We start from the raw sequence: 26237 nt of genomic DNA, 5'->3' as shown, positions 1-26237 counted from the left end.
ACCTCTCTCTTGTCTTGACTTTCCCATTTTGCATGGGAGCTTCATATACTAGAAGATTCATCGAAGAACTTAAGACCCTTCTTTTTGCCAAAGCTAGGGCAGCAAACACTACCTCACAGTGGAATATTTCTTAGTCAATTCAGCAAATATTTATTTTAAGTCACTGTTTAGTTCCTGGGGCTCTAGTTCTGTGCGTGTGTTTCACTGGGCCCTGATAGCATGCTGAGATGTTTAACACAATTATTAATTGGCTCTGGTCTGCAAGTCAGATGCAATGTTAATTAGCATGACTTCTTTGCCATTGCATCCATACTGGCAATTCAGTTCCATGCCCTTACACTCTCTGTCCTACTTGTGCTTTCCTTTTCTCCCTTTTAAAAAGTAAGCCCCAAACCTGAAAGTATTCAGATATGTTCTCAGCAACAATGCCATAACCTTTTACTATTTAATACCAGCCTGATTGAAAAGCAATTTAGAAGTATCAGTCTTTTTCTGTAGGAATTTCAATGTTTCTCACTGGGAGTTCTATAGTTAATAAAAGTCAAGTATTAAGCACATAGACTCATTGCCTAGAAGCAGTTGCCTATGTTTCCTAGGTATTGTTTAACAGCCTCTTTTTCTTTTTTTCAACCAGGCCTTCATTGTTATTCTTTATCTGCTGTCACTCTGGCTACAGAGACACTAGGTGTTTGCTGTCTTAGCCCTTTCAAAAGATATTAATTCTTTTCTTCCTGGGGTTGGCCCTTTGTAATTTTTGTAAAAAGGCATCCTGCCAACCTTCTGTAATTACTTTTATTTTATTTTATTTTTTTCTGGGAACTATATTTCTGTATCTGTAAGTTTCACCTGGAGGAACAGGTATTTCAAAATTACTTTCTTTTCCTTCCAATAACATTTTATTGTTTGCAGAGATATTTTCATCAGTGATACAGTGAGCACTGCATGAAGTTAAAATCATTTTAAATTTAAATGTTTTGCAAACTTTCTTATTTCACATGTCAGAGGAAAACCTTTTGGAGGGTATTTGTGACAAAGAATGCTTGAGGGCTTTGCATTATTAATCACTTCTTTGATCTTGATTTTAAAAATCTGATGAAAGAGTTAGATCTGTTACTTCCCCCGGTATTTTCTATCCTGGTTAATAGCATGACCATTTAGCTAGTACCTAACCAGAAAGTTGATAGTCATCCTGGATAACTCCTTCAACCTCGCTGCCTACATTCAAATAGACATTAAAATTCATAGGGTCTTGCCCTCTAATCCATCAATATTGTCCTTTTAATTTCTTCTGCTATTTTCCAGTGTAGGCAATAAGTAATATTTCTTTCCCTTCAAATTCTTTGTTGATCTCCTAATTGGAACTTCATCCCTGGTAGTCTGGCCTCATCCAAATCATTCTCCACACTGTTACCAGATCAATCTGTCCAGCACCAATCAGTTTCTGTTACATCTGTGGCTCCACATAGAATAAATTTCAAATCCTTCTTACGGCATGGGAGATTTCCTATACAGCTCCTGCATGTCATGTTGGACTCAGCTTTTGCTACTCTGGGCCTCATATCCTGTGCTCACATCCTTCTACTACAGGAACATAGAACTAATTTTATTTTCCTGAACATGTCAGCAGCCTAAGATTTTTGGTTCTCTGAATTGAAGCTGCTTACTACGTCCACTGTGACTCCACAGACATCAATCTCAGCCATTATTTGGCATAATAAATGAGGGGTGTGTGAATTAATATTACTTTCATTTGTTTATTAGGATAGATACACATTTTATGTAATGGTTGCAGCCACAGTTATGTGCCTGGAGTGGAGAAGGTGAAATGAGCACAGAGCTGATGTTAATCTGGGGTGTAGCAGTTCATCTGTATCAGTTATTCATATTAACATGCTTCTAATCCAGTTCCTTCGAAGGCTGCTGAGCTATTCCAACCAATCTGACCCTCCGTAGGATCATCTGGATCTCTCTGCAACCCAGGAGCTAAAGAATGAGTGCATAGACTAGAAGGAGACTTCTGGGACCCAAAGAAAGAGAAATCACTCTGGGGTACAAATTACTGAAAACATTACCAGGCCCACAGTTAGTATCTTTAAAAAAAACTTTTTTCACATCCATAGATAAAATTATGTCTTTACTGTGTACAACATGATGTTTTAAAGTATATATACATTGTGGAATGACTTAATACAGCTAATTAATATACATCACTTCACATAGTTATCATTTTTGGGTGAGAACACTTTACATCCACTTTCTTAGTATTTTTCAAGAATGCAATAAATTATTAACTATAGTCGCCATGCTGTACAGTAGATCACTTGAAATTATTCCTCCTATCTAACTGAAATTTTGTATCCTTTGACAGACATTTCCTTCTCCTTCCCAATCCCCCCAACTCCTGGTAACCACCTTTCTCCTCGCTAAGTAGAAATAAACTTTTTTTTAGATTTCATGTATGAGTATGATCATGCAGTATTTATCTTTCTGTGCCTGACTTATTTCATTTAGCGTAATGTCCTCCAGGTTCATCCATGTTGTGACAAGTGACAGGATTTCCTTCGTTTTTAACGCTGAATAGTATTCTGTTGTATATATAGATAGCACATTTTCTTTATTCATCCATTCATGGACACTTAGGTTGTTTCCATATCTTGGCGATTATGAGTAATGCTGCACTTAACATGGGAGTGCAGGTATCTCTTTGACATACTGATTTTGTTTAATTTTAATGTATACCCAGTAGTGGGATTGCTGAATCATATGGTAGTCCTACTTGTAATTTTTTGAAGAACCTTCGTACTGTTTTCCATAATAGCTATACTTATTTACATTCCCACCAGCAGTGTGCAAGGCTTCCCCTCTCTCCATATTCTTGCCAACACATCTTTTGTCTCTTTGATGATAGTCATTTTAAAAGGCATGAGGTGAGATCTCATTGTGGTTTTAATTTACATTTTTCTCTTGATTAGAACTGTTCAGCATTTTTGCGTATATCCCTTTGCTATGTGTATGTCTTCTTTTTAAGAAATGTTTATTCAGTCCTTTGCTCATTTTTCAATTGGGTTGTTTCCTTGCTATTGAGATGTTTGAGTTATTTCTATATTTTGGATGTTTGCCCAGCATTTTAGGAACTCAGATTAGCCAGTTTTATTAATCTTTTAATGGACAGCACTTAGGGTAGTCCTAACGTGGTAGGAGCTTAGTGATTGAGAGCTGTTATGTCAAAAACAAGCCCTCAAGAAGTCCTCTGCCCGCCAAGGAGTCTGTACGTAGGCTACAATCCTTCACCACATGTGACGGAGAGAGTAGTCGCCTCCCGGTCCAGATTTCTCCTTCTTATTTCTTTTATCTTTTATGACTTAATCTCCCTTTTGTCTTTTTATCCATTTAATCTTTTGTGATTATCTTATAATGCTCTCATTGGCACTGAGATGTTTCATGTGTCAGGGCCCCCACTTCTATTTGCTGGCAATTTTATTCTTTCCTAATGTGACTGCTTCAAGTTAAGTGCAGAATCTTTGCCCAGCAAATTGTTAAGGAAGCTTTATGATCTTCCATAATTTCCACAGAGCCCCTTCCGCCAATTGTATTCTCTATGTGGGATTGGTGTCACGATTTTCTAGGTACTGTAGCATACTATATGTCTCTATTTCAAGAACTCTCGTTTGGACCACTGCCCTGTGCCTGCCCACAGCGTATTCTCTTTCTGCTAGTGTTGTTACAGTGGGATGATATGGGTATTTTCAATTCTGTTTCTTTTGTTAGAGTAATTTCTTATTTGGGGGTGGAAATGTGGCCGCCTTTATACTTAGACCACTTGAGGGCTGAAGCTTAAGGAGTTTCCTTCTAAATCCTTTCAAGCTCCAAATCCTGTGGGCAACATGTCCTCATATGCAAAATCTGCTATAGAGCTGTCACCAGAAATTTTGCTTTGCATTTTCCCAGCATAGTTCTCTTTCTCTAAATCAAGGTTTCTCAACTTCAGCTATAGCGACATTTTGGGCTAGATAATCCTTTCTTTGTGAGGGGTCTCTCCTGTGCATTTTAAGATATTTGGCAACATCCTGGGCCTCTACCCACTAAATGCCAGTAGAAACTGCATGGTTTTGACAAGTAAAAATGTCTGCAGGCATTTTTGCCAAATGTTTTCTCTTGGGGGCCAAGTCACCCCCACCCCCATTGAGAACTGACACTCCCAATAATAAACATGCAGACATAAATTGACAAGTTATAAAATATGTTGACAAGCAAAGCAAAAACATTCATGATAAGGACAGCAAATGCTTATAGAGCACTTATGTGGGCCAGACACTGTTTTAAAAGCTCTTTCCATATAAGTTTCCAAACCCATAGAGTGACCGTACCATTTTATCATTATTATTTACACTGTATAGACGAGGAAACTAAGGCACAGAAAGGTCATATAGCTTGTCCAAAGTCATGCAGCTCATAAGTGTCAGATCAAGAATTTAAACTCTGGCACTGCAACCGTGGAGTCTGTGATTTGAACTCGCTGTGTTTCTCTTTCAACAAAAATTTGTTGGAATAGATATCTATATGTCATTGCATGCAATATCACCTCTCATAGTTACTAAGTTAATGTTTGTTAAGTGAATAAATGAATGACTATACATCCAGGAAATTACTTATTATTTTAAATCAGTATTGAATAGATTCTTTAATTTAAATGAAAAATGCACTTTTCTTTGGATATAACCAACTAAATATTATCATTAGAGTAAGGCAAGAGGGTCTTAGCATTTCTAAGCCTATGCACAAGAATCTCTTGGAAAGGGTTTGCCAAGGTGACCTTTAAAGTCTCTTCTAATCAGAGCTTCTATTTATTTGCTAGGACAGTTTTACAATATGTCAGAATGAAGATTAGCCAAACTGAACAAAATATTATTTCCCTGATGAGATTAAGCAAAGTATCTGCCTTGCCCTATAATAAGGGAAAACTGAATTTATCCTCCCCCTTAAACTAGGCATACACTCTGATGAGGTATTAAGCATTGTATGATAGTTTAACCAAGTTCAGAAGTTATAAAAAATTAAGCATCTTTAAGTAACAGGAAACCACTTTAGCTGATCAATCTTCAGGCTTCCGTAGTTGGCCTTCTATAGTGAATGAGAGGGCTGGGCTCTCAAATTTGTTATAAGTGCATTACATCTGATATATATCAAAGTGAGAAACTATTCTATGTAACACTATAGTATTACTCTATTGAATGTGAGTTTTAGTCAATTGGAAATATTTATATAGTGTATATATATTTTTATATATACACATACATATGTACATATATGTATATGTATATATTCAATAAGAAACCCAGTATATCTGTTTTCCATTTTTCTGGCATGCAAACAAAACTTTTTTTAGGAAGAATTTTCATTAAATTAAAAAATTTCCTTGACTTCTTTACTAATTAAAACATTGTAAAGGATTTTTCTGGGAGCTTTATTTTTTAAGGTAATTTTCCCTACTGCAGAGATGACACGTCAAATTCTGAGTGATCATCACTTTGTGATTCATGTATTTCAGATAACATATAATATTGGACATTTCTTAGTGTTTTTCATCATTTCTGTGAGGAACAGTAACACTTAATTTACGCAAATTTGAGAAAAGAAACACGACAGTGTAAAAGAGTTAAATGGTCAATTTTTTTGCAAAATTGGTTTTTGTTTCCTTCATTTACATATATAGCTCATGGTGCGCAATAAGGGAAAGATAAACTGTAATGTCTTAGAGAATCTTGTATATCTTTAAATAAATAGATGAGAACTATTTATTATTAGAATGGTCATAGTTTGAAGAGAAAATGTTGCAGATGTATTTGTTGAAAACTTCATGTTGATTTCATGTTTGAGTATAGAGAATTTTATACCCTGTTGAAGTTTGAAGAACTAACTAGAATCTGACCCCGAAAGTCCTGAGGACTAAAGGCTATGACTCATGCTAAACCCATGCAAATGCCCATGTGTGAATTCATTTGCCCATCTTTATGCCTTTCAAAGTCAGCAAGGTAAAAGTCTTCAAGTCAGGCTGACTTATTCTTCTTCTTAGCTTAAAACATAGGTCACTTTATGTTTTCTTTATTACTGAGGTTTCCAACAAATAGTTCTTGGGGACTTTTTCTATTCATCGTTCAATAGGAACCTTTATGTGTGTCTGAAGTTTGCTGAGATGCCTGGTGAGTGAGAAGTACAGTTTGGATTTCCCCCTTTTTCTTCCTTTCAGTACTTGATTTTCACTTTTCCTTCATCCTCACAAATTTTGGAAATACTTCGTTTTCTGAATAACCCTACACTATCACCTCTATAGAAGTTTCCAGAGTTTTCAAGGAATAAAAACTATTGACTATAGTACAGTGATAGCAAAACTTAAAGAGACTCAGTGATTCATACTTCTTCATATTCTTTTATGATTTCTAGGAGTACTTACCACAGAGTAAGCAATCTATAATTTACTTCCCACACAATGAGAGTGTTAGGGTCATTCAGGAATTCTTTTTCACAAACTTGGAATTTTAGAAAACTACAGAAAACAAAACTAAGCAAAACAGAATTCCTCAGAAAATAGGAAGTGACGATCTTAAGACTGTTTGGAGTTGTTCTCCCAATTAGTGACCAGAATCTGAGTTCCACCATTTTGAGCCCCAAGTTGCCAGAAACGAGTTTAACGACTGAATTACTGAAGGCTTCTTATGTTTTATGAAACTGTCTTCAGAAAACACTATAATTGGCAATTGTAGGCCCTGCGAAACACTGAGCCTTCATTAGTGTATAAATACCATTTTGATGTAGTTTATTTGAAAGTCAAAGATGATGGCTGGCCCAGAACACATTTTTTCTATGTACCTAGATTAAAAAAATATATATGCCGACATGGGAAGAAAGTTAATTAATCCTGGTTCTAAAAGAGTACTTTTTCCTTTAAAATGGTTATATCATCAGTTTATTCTTCCACAAAGATCTGGCCCCTGTTTATTGTCCCCCTTATGAGATTAATAATACTATAAAATACATATTTAATATATTTTAAAGGAACATTTTACAATACTTAAAGTATAGCTGTTGTTTTATGTAGTATCTACTTTCTGAAAGTTGGAAATTATTGTGAATTCTCGACATAGTAGCTAAATGGCGCTCATGCCAGCTGGCTTCTAAGTGGGCATAGATCCTACCTTAGATTTAATGGGTATGATGACAAGCTTTGTTACAATGGAGAGGCATTGCGATTTAGGCCTGCTACACATTAAGAAAGAATGAAAGTAGAATTCCTATATGTTTTACTCAGTTGTTAAATCCAAAAAGGATAAGATCTGAGAGGTGCATGTTATGGAAACAATCAAATTCAGATACTAGATCTCCTTATTTGTAAAAATAACTATAAAATTTGCATTACTCATTAATGATCATCTCAGAAATAGAACTATGCAGATTGGGGTGGGAGGTGAGTATTAAGCTGTGAACCATATTATAAATTTTTGGAGATAATTCTTTTGATGATGCAAACAAATTAGGCACTACACATGGAATAATGATCAAAAGGGCAATGTTCAAATTAATGTTGCTATGATGAAATTATCATTATGACCCAAGTGAAAATATATAATTGCCTCTGTTATATGTGAGAAATAGAGTATGTGTGACTTATTTTTATAGGTAACTGGTGCCAATTCAATAGGTTTAGAAAAGAGTTTTTTGAGTACCAACTACTGGTCATTATTTCTTCTCTTTCTTACTTCACTTAAGACCATGGTGCATTTTCTTTTTTCAACCTCCAAAAATTAAAGAAGAGTGAAAATTGGACCAGTACTATTCAGATATAGAGCGCTAACTTCAAAAAAAAATGAATTGATGAGAATTAAAATTTTATGTTCTTATTTTCAGTCTTCTGAAGTCAACCTCAACATTTAGACACTAGAATTTTGGGACCATTTTGTGGATTTTCCATAATTAAAATTATTAAATTATTAAAATTATTTTCTTATTCCTTGGGACATAATATTCTTAGTTATAGGTTTTAGTGAAAGTTGGCAGGAGAGGAAATCATGTTCTAATAAGTTCATTTTGTTTCTGATCATTTTAATAGGATTATACAGTTTGGTGACGGAAAAAGCTAAAATTAAGGACTTTTTCTTTTCATTTCAATTATGTGATGCCTCTAGTTCTAATAAATACAAAAAAATTTAGTTAACTTATTAATAGAAAGTTTGATGATTATGTAGATTTTTCTATGTAAAATATTTATTTTAATGCAGTGATGACCACTTAGCTCATTACATACTCTTCAATGTGCAGAAATTTTGTTAAAAATTTGATGCAGTTTTAATTTTCTGAGTGTTATTGAATATGTATACCCAAATCTCACTTCTTAACTAAAGGGCATAGTGCTCCCAGTTGTATTTCAAATGACTTTTGTTAAGTTCTGAAGTTATGTGGTTTATTTCTGTATAATATCCAGGTAAAACATATTATTATTTTATGCTGGTAAAACCCATAAAATAAAGTTAAGTACCTTCAAGTTTTTTTCTGTAATTTTGACTTTATCATCTACTTTTTGATAGAATTGATAATGTAGTTATATGTTTACCAGAATCTTAAATCAGGATTAGGTCTAATATATAGGACTTTAGATTGTTTTTATTTTATTTTTTCCCTAGCTACAGGTGCATGTTACAGCTTGCCATTGTGGTCATTGTGGTTCATCTCATTAAGCTTCATATTCTATCTGCTTTCTTGAGACTTGGGAAACAGTATTTTTCTGAGTGATTGTACCATATTGTTCCAAATATAAGGCCAGCCAGAATAGAAGGCAACCTCCAACTAGAAACAGCTCAAATATGGAGAAAGGCTGGGGGCCCAGAGCCCGGCGGGTCTTGCAGTGGTGGCAAGGGTGCCGAGGAATAGGACGATGCCTGCCCACTCTCCCGGTGAGTGAAGATGAGTCAGCTGGATGCATTTGCTTGTGCATAACCAGATGACTTCTGTTGCTAGAGAAAAAGTTATACTGGGGGGTAGAAAACAAGTTCATATACATGAAAGAAAGTTGTATGTCTAAGTCTGGGAAGGGAGGATGGGAGTAGAATTTTTTACCTCCTAAACAGTTTTCTTGTTTTCTCCCCCCACATCTGGGAGTGAAAGTTGAGCAACCCCATGCAGGAGAGAAGAACAAAGGTACCCTGGACATTTCATGATAAAAGGAGTTTAGGTCAGTGGTCTTGAAAATCATGACTCTAGACAAGCTCAGAAAAGTACTCCTTTGCCCTTTAAAATTGTCTACTGACAGAGAGGTGATGCATGCACTGTGTGATCATGTGTAGCTTGAAAACAAGCCACTCAATCTGGAAATCACATTTCCAGTTTTCGTAAGATTTTTTCTCTTTTTAAATTCTCTTTTTGGCTCAGTAGCATATTTTTTAAAATAGTTCAGTGAAAATGTATTAGTCGACTGAGTATATGTAAATTGAACCCTCATAATTCTCCAAATATTGGTCTGATTCTGCTAAGTGCATAGAAAACTAACCTTTTATTTTATAGTACTAAATGAGATATAATAGAATGAGGTGCTTCATTCTGTTAACTGCAGTCTAGAAAATTATTTAACATCTGTTGGAAGTAAACTTCACCAGGCACTTGGTTACCTTTGTGGCTTCACAAAAACAAAATAAAATATAAGCCTTGATCTTTCCAGTTGATTTGTAGTCCATGGCTCCCAAAGCTAGTTTGAAGTATAACTTTCATCCCTAAATGATGAATTTCCCACCACTGTATACTCTAGGCAAAATACTATTGTAGCCCCCATCCCATTTTTTAAGGAAACTACTTTCATAAAAAAAATCTGTGTTTTTGAATAGATATGGCCAGAGCAGGACTTTGTTTACATTTAAACAATGGAGAATGGCTCAGATGATTTGGTTTAAGGATGTTGTTTACATTGATTTTTAGAAGTCCTCTTAAACCAAAATGCCCTGAATGATAGAGGCCCATGCCCAAGCAAAAGGATGGTATTATTGATACGCTTATCTTTTTACCAGGTCTGGAAAGAGAACCTTTGAAGCAGAAAGGCTGGGCAGAAAAGGATTTGAAAGTAAAAACAGGAAGGAAGTAGCTCAGAGTGGGAAGGTTTATTGCCTTCTAAATTAGAGGAAATATGACTTCTAAGTCAGAGGAAATATGGCACTGCAATGGTGGGTCCTAAACAAGAGGTTTGAAGCAAATTCTGTATAACCTGAGAAATCTTTTGAAAAGCATTCGTAAGAGTGGTACCAGGAGGAAAAGAGAAGAGTAGAGGACCAGGGTTACTCAGGAAAGAGGAGCTTCCTTTTATAACTCCTTAGTTTTGGAACCATTTGATTCCAAAGGATCCCAAGTACAGAGGAAGAAGATGTCCAAAATATGAGGGTGGGTGAAGGGTGTGTCCCATCTTTAAACTTCAGATAATTTCCCTTCCATTAGATGTATTAGGCATTATTGTTTCTGATTTGAGCTGGGTTACAAATACAGGAAAACAAATTTTATAATTTCCTTTCCCACAGGGGATTGGGGCTGTTCTAATTGACAATCCTGTTTCATCACCTGCTGTACATTTTAGTTTTAGTAGCAATGGAGGACAGAAGCTGAGGAAGCGACGTACATGCCATATTCTACTGCTTCCTCTCTTTGTTGGCTAGTGAGGCTGGGTGCAGGACCTGACTGGATTGTAGAACTCTTTGAGCAGGGAAAAGAATGTGGCCTCAGTAGGCTAGTGAGGTGGCAGGGGGAGCCTTTGAGGACATAGGAGAAATGAAAGCAAGAAAGAAAGGGAGAAAATCTTCCAAATTGCAAAAATAATAATCTGCAATAATAATAATAACATTAAGTTAATAATACAAATAACATTAAGTTAATAATAATAAACTTTCCTTATAAAGCATGGTTTACATGTAATCCATACCTATAATTGCTGGGTGCAGATTTCTCCTCTTACCTCGAAAATGTACAGCATAAAAATTCTCTTGGCTGAGCATTATTGCTCATGTCTGTAATCCTAGCACTTTGGGAGGCTGAGGCAGGAGGATCACTTGAGGCCAGGAGTTCAAGACCAACCTGGGCAACATAGCAAGACCCTGTCTCTGTGAAAAAGATAAAATGTCACTAGGCATAATGGCACATGCCTGTAGTCCCAGATACTCAGGAGGCTGAGGTGGGAGGATTGCTTAAGCCTCGGAGTTGAAGGCTGCAGTGAGCAATGATCGCGCCACTGCACTCCAGCCTGGGCGATGGAGAGAGTCTGCAAGTTAAGATTCCAAACTACCATTGTTTCTCTCTTTATGAATTCTCATGATACGCCTTCAGTGACTCCTCTTCGGGTTATTAGATTGATAGAATCAACTTGAATGGAGCAATTACTAATCAATTAGACATGAAAAATTCTGTAAATAGGTTGATAGGCAGAAATTAAAATCTCAGGTTCTCTAATAGTGTAATGACCTACATAAAAATAGATTTGGAAAATTCCCATGTGACTGCTTTTTCTAGGAGAGTAGATAACTGATACTCTCTTTTTCTTTGCTGATCCATTAGTCTTCCCCCAAGCACCGTTTAGAAAAAGTACAGATCCTTAGGGGAAATTTCCAGTTCTTGTACAGAAGAATGTGGCCTGCACATGTCAAATTAATCATGTACAGGTTCTAGTTTCTCACCAATTAAGTTGAAGAACCACTAAACTAAAAATATGTAGTTTATATCTATTCTGTTTTTCATCTTTAAAAAGAGCAGAAAAGGACAATTTTCAGTTTTTAAAGAAAACGTTGAATTTGGATAAATCTTTTTTGAAAATGCTTTATTATAGGTCTTTCCCTCAAAGAAGGGTTTTGTAAAAGACACAGTTTCTCCAACACAAGAATGTGATGTGTCTGCATATTCTGAGACATATGGAATATGGCATTTGGCTTGCTGAGTGAGCATGTTTAACTCAGCTGTGGTGTAACTCATGAATTTCCTACTCTTAAGTATCTTTGAGTTTCAAAAATCATTCTTGAAATGTGTTTAAGGGCCATTCCTTGGGGGTGGGGCATTGCAGAGATGGCATCTGACAATGTACTGAGGTGGCTCTTCATTATGTTTTCTTGCTGGTGAAGCAGCAAGTGTGCTCCGATGAACAGATTGATAGCATTGTAGACTAGGTTAGGAAAAAGTAACAAAATGGCTAATTCTCATTTGGTAGTGAAATTGAATATTGAATGACATCTTTGTAGTTATAAACGACTTTTGTTTTAATAACAAAGTTGTTGATTTTCTACTAAGGGTTCTTTTAGGTTGTCATCAGGGGCTGATGGGAGTAACAGTTCACCCAACTCTCCAGCTAGCTTCAGTGGACATGCCACACCTTCCCAGCAGCCTGAACCTGTGGTACATTCTCTTAAGGTAACCAATCATGTGCAACCATTTATCCAGAGCTTCAGTTGTGTCGTGGCTTGTTCGCTGTAGTCTAGTAGTCCTCACAGTCTTGCTTGAACCATAGATATTTTATTTTTTGACTCCTTATGGTGTAACTTTTTAAATCTTAATTTTTGAAGTATAATTTTAATTGTTCTAAACTGACAATGAGTTTGAGTACTTATGGTTGAATCTCTAGTTTTATCATTTTGTTTTGAGTAATGTGATTCATATCTATCAGCATCGAAGTTGAAGTCTGTGCATGTATATCCATATTTGTAAAAAATTGTGATAGGTATTTTATGTGCAATGTTTGTAGCATGAATGTCTTCAAATATAGGAAGTTAATGGTCAGAATATGGAAGGATACCACATTATTCTTTCTTGATGCAATTGAAGTACATTATACAACTTAAATAAAATATTGAAATAAATAAAAACTGACTCTTTCCTCTTCTAAGTAGAAATTGGGTTCTCAAACTCCAGTTAATACCCCATTATAGAATAGCGGAAAATAGATACATGGTGTTATACATAAAGCTACTTTACTTTTGTGTCTTTCTTCACATTTTTCAGCGATTTCACAAAAATTTGCCTAAAATTTGTCATCTATTTTCTTTACCAATAATGAGCTTTCCAATAAGTAAAATTAATGAAAAATCAGGACTATAGGTACAATTAATAATAAATAAACAACATAAATATTTACCTATCTCAGAGAAGAAACTAACGCAGGCAATAAAAATCATCTTAAAAATGGAGACGGTTTCTTGAAATTTTATCAATTTCAAAGTATGAAGCACTGTCCAACAAATCTATCTATAATTTCTAACATGTAGCTTTGATCAAAGCTTTCTGACCCATAAAACAGGTAGAGTGCTTCCGATCTGCTTTTACCATGAGTTTCACAACTCTTCTTAAAATTGTTTCAATTTCAAAATGATTTACCATCAGCCTGAAGATGCACTCCTCTTTTGGAGTGGGCCACACTTTCTGTGGCATGCACAAAACAAATACATAGATGAGAACTTCAAAATGTTTATTTCACTTTGAGATGATTACGTTTTAGCAGAAGATTTTGCTCCCTCAGGATATTTTGCTTTAGCTTATACAAAATGAATTTGCTTTTCCTAAACATATACTGATTATTGATGAGGGAAGGTAGGGCAACCATGCTAGTGGCCACTGACAGTGCACTTGGCATTTTCTGTCTTCGTTGGGATAATTCACAAAGTGAGCAACTGAGAGGAATTCCTGGGAAGGCACAGCCAGTGTGAGGGGGCACTGCTTTGCCTCTGGTGGGTGTTGGTTTATGGACTGTTGAATATCTTGTTCTCCGTGGCAGCACTTGGATGAACTTTAGCATGAATCAGGCACTAGCCATCTGAAAAGCATTTTAAAAGTAGAAAATGGACCAGAGATTGGCTTCGATCTTGTAGTATTATATCATCTGCACACGCTCCAACAGTAGCAACTTGTCCTCCTATTCAAACTGTTTGAAAGCCATTTCGGCTTGTTGCCTTATTAAATGGCAATTGCTATTTGGATCAGATCAGCATAGTGTGTCACACTGAAATATTTTCCAGATTTCTCAATGCGGCTGTTAGTGTGGCCTAAAAGGAAGGGGAGGGCAAGGAAGAGCTTCTCAATTTTCTCTGAATTTATTTCTAATTTTCATATAAAATTTTATCTCTGGGAGGCCAAGGTGGGTGGATCATGAGGTCAGGAGTTTGAGACTAGCCTGGCCAACATAGTGAAACACTGTCTCTACTAAAAATACAAAAATTCAGCTGGGCTTGGTGGCAAGCACCTGTAATCCCAGCTACTTGGGAGGCTGAGGCAGGAGAATTGCTTGAATCCGGGAGGCAGAGGTTGCAGTGAGCCGAGATTGTGCCATTGCACTCCAGCCTGGGTGACAGTGTGAGACTCCTTCTAAAAAAAAAAAAAAAGTATATATATATATATATTTCAAGAGAGGGAGATGTTATGTTATATTCAGTACACATAAGTTTCTTTGGTTGGCAGATGAGTGATACTGAGCAAGTGAAACATCTTTATTAGAAAACTGGGGGCCCTTGAATATCAAATGTGTTTGCTTCCGTGAGTTAACTGTGTTAGGACACAGAAATACATACAAACATCATTTTTGGGAAATGCATCTTAAAAAGATTTCATTATAAAAGAAAGAAATTATGGCCACTTGACATGTTTTGTGTTTGAGAGCCAGATATCTAGAGCTGATTTATATCATGAGATATGTCTATTCTGAAAATAATTAGTACAGTGGCTTAGTTTCTCACTTTCTGATAGATTTTATAGAAGACGCTAGGCTTTATAAAATCTATGGTCATGGTTTGTGGGGAAATGTAAATCACTGTAAGGAATTAGTACATTTGTAATGACACTATATTTTTCTTGTCTTAAAATTTATGATAACTATTAATTGAAGCTTTACTCCATTTAGTAAAAATTAACTGATTTGAAGTACACTTCTCTGAGGTGCATTACAAATCAAATTTGTAGGTAAATGAGCTTGCTCAAGGAGCTCTTTATGTTTTCTATGAATATTCACCAAGCACACTCAGTGATTTTCTCTAAATATGTAAGAAGGTAAATTAACTGTAATCTGAGGTGAGTATCAGGGCTCAGAAGTGGCATTTTTATAATAATAATGGCTAGAAGTTTCAAATTAATGAGAGTAGTTTGTGATCAGATTATTTATTACAGGATTGAACTCTAGTTAGATTCAGATAATGTCTATGAACTTGACCTGCAGGTCCCACTTCATGCTTAAGTCATTTAGTTTGGCTCTATTGGTGTAAATTCACAGGTAGCAGATGTGACCATCAGCATTGACCATGACGACAGTAGAATCCAGTAGCTTAGCAGTGTTGCAGTTGGTGTGGATTCTATGGGAACTTCTAGGAAGAGCATTAGTTTTTTTGTATTACTTCAACACTTTGATTTATAAACTGATATAGATAAAAACAACAAACAGCACAGAAAGCCAAAGTTATTTTCTCCTTTTGTAGCATAAAAAAGTACCCACAATAAAACTTTAGACATTTTTAAAGGAATATTATTTTCAACCTGTTTAGGGCTAATTTAGAGAAGTGGAGACAAGCCTCTAAAATTGTTTAAAAGCATTTTATTCCAAGACATTTTGCTTTCATGAAAAATATTTAAAGCGTTGTTCAAATATTTTCACTATAAGGAGCCAGTGCTTCTCTTTGATACTATCAAAGAGCCACTTCCACATGCCTTTTCTTAGGCACTGGGAACATGTCCAGGCAAGAACTGCGAGGTCAGTAGTTCTTATGTGCATATTCCTGGGTTTTGACCAGTTTCACCTGTCACTATCATCTTTTTTAGTCATCTTTTATGCAGGCCATGTCTACATATCATTTGGACCATTTGGCACATAGTTATTTATATTGGTCACCATTACAGTGGAGCAAGAGTTATTGACTATATCCAAATGGTTGACACAGTGAGGTTATCTTAATGACCAAAGTAAATGCATATACTTATTTTAGACACTAATGAATTCCATTGATTATTAGTGATGCAATGGATTGCTTTTAGTGGCCATTTGAAAATCAAATAGAATCATTCCAAATAGATTTCAGAACAATCAGCTATTTAAAAAATATGTTGCCATATACTAATCCACTCTGATATGCAGACATGGAGAAAACTAAAGGTTTTACAAAGTGGAGCTCCTTGATGGTTTTATCATAACTAACAAGCTTTTTTCCATGTGAAATTTGCTTTTCTTTTTCAACAAATCCAGGTCTTGGATGTTCAGGAAACTATAGATCGTCAACAGGGTAAAGAGTATGAACATGACCTTAGTGAGACAGAAAAAGCTATAGTCAGAGAAATGTGCAATGTAAGTTTAATGTGCTTTATTGTGTATTCTGTGTTGAAAGCCACATCGTAGCTTAGCTATTGTTTTATGAATATTTTTAAAATGCTGACCAAATGCCTTTATGTTTTTATATGAAAATAAAACCAATTTCCCTTGTTTTTATATTCAGTATATTTTGTTGTAGTTTTATTAACACAATCATGTTACAGAATGTTCAATTTAGAGATGATCAGCCAATTCCGTTTTTGAGAAGACTCTACAAACATTTCTAAATACTAAATTTATTGTCTAAAATATGTTTCTAATTTTGATAAAATAAATGGGTTTCTATTTTATACTTCTAAGAAGTTTGTTAAAGATCAGTGTTTAAAAACCTATGATAAAGAAAATACAGCCACCTTTAGATTTACTTGTAACTATTCTTGGAAAAAATCGCCACCTTACTAGGTAATTTTGCTTAGTTCTTCATATATCATATACGTGTGCTTCATGTCATGCAAAGTATTATCTTTAGCTTTCAATTGTTGACCCGAACTCAGAATATAGTAAGGTAAGAAAGACAGATAAGAACCTAAAAGATAGTTAGGCCAGGCACAGTGGCACACACTTATAATCCCAGCACTTTGGGAGGCTGAAGAGGGAAAATTGCTGTAGCCCAGGAGTTTGAGGCTGCAATGAGCTATGATCATACCACTCCACTCCAGCCTGGGCAACAGAATGAGACCCTGTCTCAGAAAAAAAAAAAAAAAAGAGGATAGACATAGAAATCTATCCATGAAGTCAGAGACCACAGTAAAAAAAAAAACAAAAAAACAGCAAACTTTTTTTCATCATGCATATTCAATGCAATCATTAATATGGCTTGGATTTTTACTATTAATCCCTGACTAAATTTTAATTTTTTGAGTAATATACATGGGATGTATCATTTAATCAATAATATAAATTGTGAGGCTTTAAATAGCTAAATGGAATATTGTAGAGGAAGCCATTGTTAAATGGAGGAAATCATGGTTAAGCACTGGTCATATTAAACGCTGATTTTAATTGGCTGTACATTATACTTTTACCCTCATATTCTTTTCTCTATCCTATCAGGATGTGAAAATTGCTTAGAAATACCCTTTAGCTTTAGATCTATTAGGACCAGATATTCTCAGACACTTAATGCATCTACCTCCTCAAGACGTTTCTGGAATTCAGTAAATGTTACATAAGTCCCCTGGGCATTTTTTATGTGCTGGAATGAGATGTGTAGTCTCTTGCTTGCCTGTGTTGTGGCTGATTTTTCTCTTCCAACCCTTCCTAAGTTACTTGTTTTTCTTTCCTGCATATCTGTCGTCTGTTTTCAAAAGGACATCTAGTTCTAGATGTCATCTTTCCTAAATGCACCACCATTCACCTTCTGTAGCTTCTCAACCTGTGCTTAAGATTTTCAATCTGAGTATTTCCCTCAGATAAATTTTAAAAAGTGAGCCACATACCTAAGAATGCCTGTTGCTTCTCATCTATTGACTATGGAATGAGAGAGAAAGTTCAGACAATAGGAACTGTTGAACTAGAAGGGGCCATAGAGGTCATTCTCCAGTGTTTGTCCAAAGAATGGTATGTGGACCTCCTTCATAATTCAGATCTCTGAGTTTACCATCAGACCTCAGGCAATTCAGTTATGAAACCCTGGGTAAGAACCCGAACACTCTAATTCTATATTTGAAGACACTAAGATCCAGAAATTAAGTTACTTGCTCGAACTATTTTTTAATGAATAGTGAAGTCAGGAGTACACCAAGATTTCCTTTGAGGACCTTTCCTGAGGAACGAAAAGTGAAAAGCACCGTATCTTACAGAGGGGGCCATCTCCACGGTGCTTCATGCCAGAATTTCTGTAAAAAATTCCAGGATTGTTTCTTTCCCTTTTCGTTTCCGTTCCTTCCTTTCAATTTCTGGACATTAGAAAATTCATATCTTAGTCTCAACAGAGACCCATTACTGGATTGGATTTTGATTGGTTTTATGTTGATCTTTTTGTTTGCCTTCATTTTCAAAAATGAATTGAAAGGCACCATACAGTATTATTTTTATTTTTTACTATATAAGATACTTTCAGAAAGCCAAAAGCTTGCCCTCCTTGTTTACCTTTAAGTTCTCTAGGAGTATGTTTTCTGTCTCCTTTTATCTCTGATCCCCAGAATTTGAGGAAAAAATGCAAACAAACCCAAATCTGATTCTTAAGAAAATTTATATATTTGGAAACAATGAAAAAATGTTATTGTCACCATTATTAATTACATGATCAAAAACACATAGTCAATGCCACAGAATAAGGAAAAATGCAGATCGTAAAGCAGTTTCACAGATAAGTTGTGAAACTAGCGAAGATTATGAAGGCTTGGCTTCTAGTAGAGAAATTATATGCCTTTATAATAATGTCACAGAAAAATAAAGTTTTCCCATAATATGAGATGGGTTATAAGACTCAGATATAACTTGGGACAATAGAACTTTTGCTGTCATTTCTAGTATTGCTCCTAGAGATTAGATGTTGTTGACATCTACACAGCGAAAAGATTATTATTCATATTACCATCATGTGGGTTAGTATGTAATTAGCTATTCTCTTCCTAAACTGTGCTACAGAAATAAATATACTGCCCCCTAAGAAATAGTAAATCTGCCTTTTTGTAGTAGTTGTTTTATTTTAGGTTTGTCTGTCTGGCTCATATAAATTGCCTGAGGACAGTTGAAATACCTGATTGGTCATCTCAGTCACAGTCTCAAACACACACCTGTTATGTCTTTTTAGTTAATAAGTCACTACTCCTGTGTCAACCTTGTTATTGTTGGTTTAGTTCAAAGTTCTGCCTTCTTTAAGAGTTTCCTTTCACCACATAGTTATATGTGGGTTAAGCTCATTGTGTTCTACATTTCAATATTTGAAGAGGAGTTGCACTTTTGAGTTGTAACCATCTAGTGCTGGTGTCTGTTATCCTTGTGAGGTCCTTAAGTCTACCCTCTGCCTCTAAACCACCCATTCAAAGCATTCTGGATAGATATCATTGTATTTAAGGGCTAGAAAAGGAAAGTCCGTAGCATCCATTGGCTCCTTGATTCAGTGTTTGTGTCTGTAAATTTATTAAGAAATGAGACTTTCCTAACTCTCTTGTGTATAGCTTGAGCCATCCATTGCTATATATTAATAATTCCTTTCCGGATATTTAAGAACCCTAAGTTCAACTCCTTTTGAGTACACCGGGATATTTATGCCATGTATTGGTATATGCTGAGACATTGACATTAACACTTTCTTTGGCTTAGAAATGAAGGTAAACAGAGCCCTATATTGTGTATTGCTATGAATGGTACTGGGTTTCCCTGTGGTATCCACTTCTATTTAAAAGCAAAACAAAACCAAACAAAAGAAACAGTTTATGAATAATTAATGAACAAACTAGTTTTGTGTTCATGTTAGAGTATTGTAAAGTTTTGTGCAATCAATCAATCTGATCATAATCCTTAGTGTGAAATAATCTGGGAGGGTATGGCTGTTATTGTGCATGTGCACATACATGCATGTGCATGTGTGTGTATTCCAATCAATGTTAGTGCATTGATATATTATTGGTTAATTCAGTAGTTTTACGTTTATGCTTACATTATTCTTGATTGCACCTTTTGTCCCTCTATGTGTCCCAGCTTCTAACATATTGTAATTGTATCTCTTTCAGTGATTCTTGAATTTATTCTTATCATCTGCCTACATTTGGATGCTTTCTGTTTTGGAATCCAAGAGATCATATTGCTTGGTAGCTAAGATTTGTGACAACTGATGACCCCACTCTGTAGAAAAAAGCAGAGAAATTTACTAGTGGCCCTAAGACTACCATACCACCTCAGGACTTAAATAGCTCAATAACAAAAGCTCCTTCATTTTCCTCAGCACATTAAACACTGATATCCTTTGTTATGGATGTATAATATAGGAACCAGGATGATCTTGCCAAGGTGTTCTTAATTCTGGCTACACATTAGAATTACTTTTAGAGCTTTTTTTTTAAAATGCAGTTGTCCATGCCTCACTTCTCCCAGTGAAATCAGAATCTTCAAGGATGGGGATTACTGTTTAAGAGTTCCTCAAGTGCTTAGTGTGCAGTCAGAGTTGGGGACCACTTATATAACTACAGTAAGTTAATACATCATTTTAAAATTTTGACCCTGGTTACTAACAAGGTTTAGTATTCCCTACTACTAAGTAGTTCTTGTGTTTTAAGAAGCTTGTCATCACATTTTATTTTGTATTTGAACTCATTCATGTAGATATTTTGTCTCTTGTCTTTACTTCGTCTTTGCTCCTCTCTTAATTTACCCTTAAGAAACGCAAATCTCCTTGTGAAAGAGGAAAAGTAAGATACTCACTCCTTCTTCTTTTTTTTTTTTTAAGGTTGTGTGGAGGAAACTTGGAGATGCTGCAGGTTCGTGTCCTGGAATTAGGCAACATTTGTCAGGAAACCAGTACAAAGGACCAATGTGAGATGCACTCTTTTTCAAACAGGAGATCACCACTGCCAGAAAGTGATAGAAGACAAGAAGAAGAAAAAGGAAAAAGTGGGTTTCCACAAACCTGGACTCATGGAATAACATGGAGTGATTGTACATTGCACATATCTCCCCTCTAAAACCTGTAGTACAACTTCTCCCCTCAAGCTGATATTCTGTGTCTCTCACCTCAATGTCCACAACAGTCAATCTCAAACAAGGTAGCTTTGAAAATCTCAGAGTAGCTTTGAAAATCACCATTTTGGTACCAGTGTTTTCATTAGAACTAAGTGTTTTTAACTCCCCAGATATAATACTGTAATTGGGAAACCTGCATAGTTTTAAGAGTCCAGTGGAGCCTCAGTGTTTTGAATAGAGATGACTCATTACACATAATGGTGGGAGTTTTCTACCATGTCATATTGAAGATATGAAGAGGTATTTTCCAGCTTCCCAAGTTTGAGAGTTGGGCATCTACCTCTTATACTTCAGTCAACAAACAAACTACTAATTCCTGATGCATAATTAATTTGGATTGGCAAGATAAGATTAAGTTTCTGGAGTTTTGTTTTGACTTCTGAGGTGCTAAAAAAATACCATGTAAATTCTCCCTACCAGCTAGAAGGGTAGCAAGACTTTGTAGAGTGCTTATCAGAGAGTACCATTTACTTCAATTGATCAATATAAATATATCTTGTTTTCATCTTAATGAGTTCCTCATAAAGACTCATCTTGGGGCATACCAACCTTCATATTCATTCAGTGTATCCATTGGTGTTAATATTAACAATTTCAACTAAAAACAAGCAAACATAATTTTTCTAAGTGTTTCGAGCTGTGAGATGTCAATTTCTACAATTTAGTTTCTAGACATGCTGTATATTTAATAAACTTTATGTAAACTTTAAAATATTGCACTGCATTTATGAAAAAAGCTTTCTTTGCCTACTGCAGCTATCTAACATTTTATGAAACTGACGCATGTCCTTCATTATTGAGGCTAAAAGCTCTTGTTCAGATTGCTTGAGGTTTGAAAAAGAGGTGTGCTAGCTTTGCTTAGTTTATTTCTTATTTTTGGTATACATATACATATATATAATATTAGAATGTGTGTACTGGAAATGCTATGATAGGTATTTTGTGTTTATCCAAATGCAATGATAGATTATTGTATGAATGTGCCAGAGGCCTGTGACCGAATGCTACGTTTTTATGGTAGTTTAAGATTATAAAGGTAGAAGTGCAACAATTCCCAGTTTTTGAATAGGTTCTAAATTTCTGAGATTTGATTCATAGCAGATATTCTCTGTTGTTGTTGTTTTAGATGGGCTCATTACATAATGAGTTAATTGTCACTAGTAGGAGACTGTGAAGGAATTTTGTTACACTTTCAAAAATGTTACTGTAATGAAAAATCATCCCTCTATTTTCAGAAAATATTTATGAATTAATTTACTATAGAATTATCTCTCTAATTATGATAATTGGGTTACAATTTAAGCTCCCCTTTTAAATGTTATATTTTAAAATGTTATTACTCTATAAAAGAAAATTGCTTGCTATATTTACACCTTCTTTCCTAGGAAAGCTTTCGTCCTTAAATTGTTGTATTCCTACACTCTGAAGACGTTTAAAATAAGCTTTTGTGCCTGCAGCAGAGCCTGCAGAAGCTAATACAAGGGACACTGGTCTTTTGACAGAATAAACTTGTGTAAATTTTGATACTGTATTAAAACTATTTTTTTAAAGTTCTGCATAAAATTGAGTATTAAGTATATGTGTTCATCTTAGCAATGGTAATAAATTATTTAATCTCACAGTGTTTTTGTCTTCTTCAAAATGTCTTTCCTAAATCGAGTCCATTTGTAATAGTCATTACATGTCCTAATGCTCCTGTGTGATGGTAGTAATAATAGTAATACAGATGATTCATTATCTTAAACATAAACCAAAGGCATGTTTTAAAATATGCCCATAATGAGGGATTAAATATTCAGATATTCCTCAACTTGCACCATTCTCTATTATAATGGAATTAAAGCTTTCAAATGATATTTAAAAATATTTAAAAATGTTTTTGTTATAAAATCCTCTTAGTCTTTTAATTTATATAGATTAAAATTAAACTTAATTATTATCTACTTATTCTTAAAACATTAGTTATCAGAAGGAAATACTTTGGAGAGGAAATACCAAATAAATGGAAAACTTAGCCTCTTTAAGAAACTTACACGTTATTCAGAAAGGCATAATATATACATGTGACTAAGAGATCAATAGGAAAACACACACACAAATATGCTCAGGGAACACACATACTTCTTGGATGTCACTAATAAGATTGTGGAATAAGGCCTTCTCCACTTAGTATTAGCCTCAACTTTAAATGACAGAGAAGATGGACAACTAAGTGCCTGAATCTTGCTATTGCCTAATACGTTTATCAATCAAAATGAATGGCACCATTCACTTGTGTGACCAGGTTATTAGTTTATGATCTTATCTTCCCTGGGACAAAGGTTAATGTATCTATCTTGGCAGAATATTTTTACCAGCCTTGAAGCTGATAGACTGACAACCAGAATCTGAGATTTTAAATGAATGCCTTTCAAGTTTCAAACACATGCTTAAGGCACTATAGGAAATTCAGATCATCTTCTGTAATATCCGGTAAAATAGCGACAGTCTAATTGGGATGATTGTTCCTTAGGTCGATGAATATTTAATGAATGCCAATCACTGCCATGTGAGTAAACACAGCTTTGGTTCCTGACTCATAGTGTGGACTACTCTCAAGAATTACATGTGAGAGTAGTATCTGGGATGCTAGCTGGAGCTTTTTGATTCTTGAGATCGAGATAGGATTACCTCAAACATCCAGTTTCTTGATCTGGGTAAGTAGTATCCAGATGATTTCCACTAATTTCCAGAGTTCACATTCTTTAGTAAGCTTCTTGTTGCCTCATTCCACCTCTACATCAGGGGCAAACTGATTTCTCCAGTAGAAACCTTGGTTGGAATCTATTCCTGGAAAGGATCTGCCTACCTCTAGCTGGCTTATCAAGGTAGATGCCCAACAAAGCTCAAGGCACTGCTATGAGGAATTAATATACTAATATACATTTTTAATTCTTTTCCTTCTAAAGAATAAGAATTATCCACCGTGTTACACAATTACAGACAGTATATTAAGTTGAACCATAGGAAATTGCCAATATTTGACCACTTTTGGATTATTAAAACAGTAATTTCATACGGTTCAACCTCTCAAGATGAAGGTATTTTTTGGTTGGAATTATATAGTGAATACAGTAGAAGTTATAGAAGAGTCATCACATTGGGCTGGGGCTATCTTAAAGTATGCTGTATTAAGCGCAACATTGAATAAATAACATTTGACTTTAGAGAGGCAGAATTTGGGCCAGCAAGTTCAGTATTTGAGTTTATAATTAGCTTTGTGAGTTTGAGCAATTTAACTTCACTGAGACTGTTTCCTCACGTGGTGTATGGAGAGAACATCTATATTGCTGAGTTGTTGTAATGTTTTTATTGCTGCCTTAATTTTAAAGTTCTATGGTCTTGACAGTGAATGAGGAATAATAGCAAGTCCTCAAAGACAAAGGAGCCCAGACCCTGTGGTCCGATGCAATTTATACTATTAGAATAGAAGAGAAAAATCACATAAGTGCTGAAGGGTCTGTCACTACTAGATAAAGTAATTCTAGCCAGACAGTTAAATACTATGAAGTTATGTCCTTTTTACATCATCCAGGCTACCACAGGCTCTTTCATGGCCAATCACAGATGGTGATTGTGTGAATGGAGGGGAAAAAAAGGACATTGGTCTTATATTCACGTATGAACAGTAGGTTTTACAAACAAAATCCCTACAACTATTTAATTCTGTATTTGTTTTTCATCTCACTGAGAAAACAAGAAAAAACTTTCATTTCAAAATGGCAGGATGAGTACCTGCTGCAGCTTCCTCTTCTTGCCTCAAACCTTAAAAATGATTTAAACAGTATTTCGATAAATAAATCCATAACCCCACTAGACCATAAGGAATAATGTGCTCCATGGGCCAGCAGTTATGATGAATTTTGGAAAGAAGGGAGACGAACAGTATCTGAATGAAGAACGAATCGATAATTCAAAGTACATGACGAAGGGTATTGTTGAAAAAGGAAGATGGCTACAAGGGTGCTCCGAACAAGGAAGAATTTGATACATGCATTGTGTGGTATTCTGGGGTAACTGACAATAGCTAGGCATTTTGACTCCTGCATATAACTGCTCTCTCCTTGACTCAGGAAGAGAACAATAAAAATAGATTCATTTTGCTAGAATTCAGCAGATATTTTAATGTCTGAAAATGAAGGGAAATAGAGTCTGCATTTGTAAATTTCCACAGTTGCTTTCTCTCACTCTCTACTCTCTTCATCCTTCTCTCCTTTTATTTCCTCGTTGATTTTTAATTGACCTATTTTATTATTTATTTATTTATTTATTTCATTATTTCAATAGCTTTTTGGGAACAGGTGGTGTTTGGTTACATAAGTTCTATAGGTGTGATTTCTGAGATTTGCGCGCACCCATCACCCGAGCAGTGTACACTGTACCCAGTGTGTAATCTTTTATTCCTCATCCCCTTCTCCTACTTTCTCCCCAAATCCCCAAAGTCCATTATATCATGCTTATGCCTTTGCATTCCTCATAGCTTAGCTCCCACTTATAAGTGAGAACTTAGAGTGTTTGGTTTTCCATTCCTGAGTTACTTCACTTAGAATTACGATCTCCAGCTCCATTCAGGTTGCTGCAAATGCCAGTATTTCATTCTTTTTTATGGCTAAGTAGTATTCCATGGTGTGTGCGTGTATACATGGGTCATTGGGTATACATTGTGTATACATGGTTCATTGGGTCATTGCCTTGGAAAGAGGTGGTGACTCTCGGGTGTTGCCATGGCAATGATAAATTGACATGGCAGACTGGTGGGCATGTCTGATTGGAAAGCTGCTTCTGCCTTCCCCCCTTTGTGTATGCACACACACCATGGAGTACTACTTAGCCATAAAAAGGAATGAAATAATGGCATTTGCAGCAACCTGGATGGAGTTGGAGACCATAATTCTAAGTGAAGTAACTCAGAAAATTATATATATATATATATATATGATTCAACGGCAAGCCAGAGGTAGAAGAAAACAGCTTTATGGAAGAGGCAGTGTTACAGCTCCCTGACTGCTCCTACAGAGCAGGGCTAACCCATAGGCAAAAAGTGGCAGCTCAGGGCAGTTTTGGAGTAATATTTTTACCCACTTTTAATTGCATGCAGGTTAAGAGGTGGTTTATGCAGAAATTTCTAGGGAAGGAGTAGTAACTTTTGGGTCATCGGGTCATT

General features: G+C 35.5%; 1 protein-coding gene across 6 annotated transcripts in view; it reads left to right on the top strand.

Moving 5' to 3' along the window:
* CCDC85A (coiled-coil domain containing 85A) overlaps positions 1-22653 on the top strand; it is a 208728-nt gene extending 186075 nt beyond the window's left edge. For 2 of the 6 annotated variants that reach the window (XM_055241329.2, XM_055241328.2), the window contains one exon: positions 20742-22653. In XM_055241329.2, coding sequence (XP_055097304.1) covers positions 20742-20791 — 50 coding nt within the window. In that variant the 3' untranslated portion in view covers positions 20792-22653. Of the gene's footprint in view, positions 1-8810; positions 8946-12300; positions 12421-16225; positions 16325-20741 lie in introns of all 6 variants that reach the window. The other 4 variants (XM_055241324.2, XM_055241326.2, XM_055241325.2 and 1 more) reach the window with 4 other exon arrangements.
* Positions 22654-26237: the final 3584 nt, after the last annotated feature.

This window comes from Symphalangus syndactylus, chromosome 14 (assembly GCF_028878055.3).
Source record: "Symphalangus syndactylus isolate Jambi chromosome 14, NHGRI_mSymSyn1-v2.1_pri, whole genome shotgun sequence".
Taxonomy (NCBI): Eukaryota; Metazoa; Chordata; class Mammalia; order Primates; family Hylobatidae; genus Symphalangus; species Symphalangus syndactylus.
Note: the sequence above shows the minus strand (reverse complement) of the source record. Positions and strands in the feature narration are given on the sequence as shown.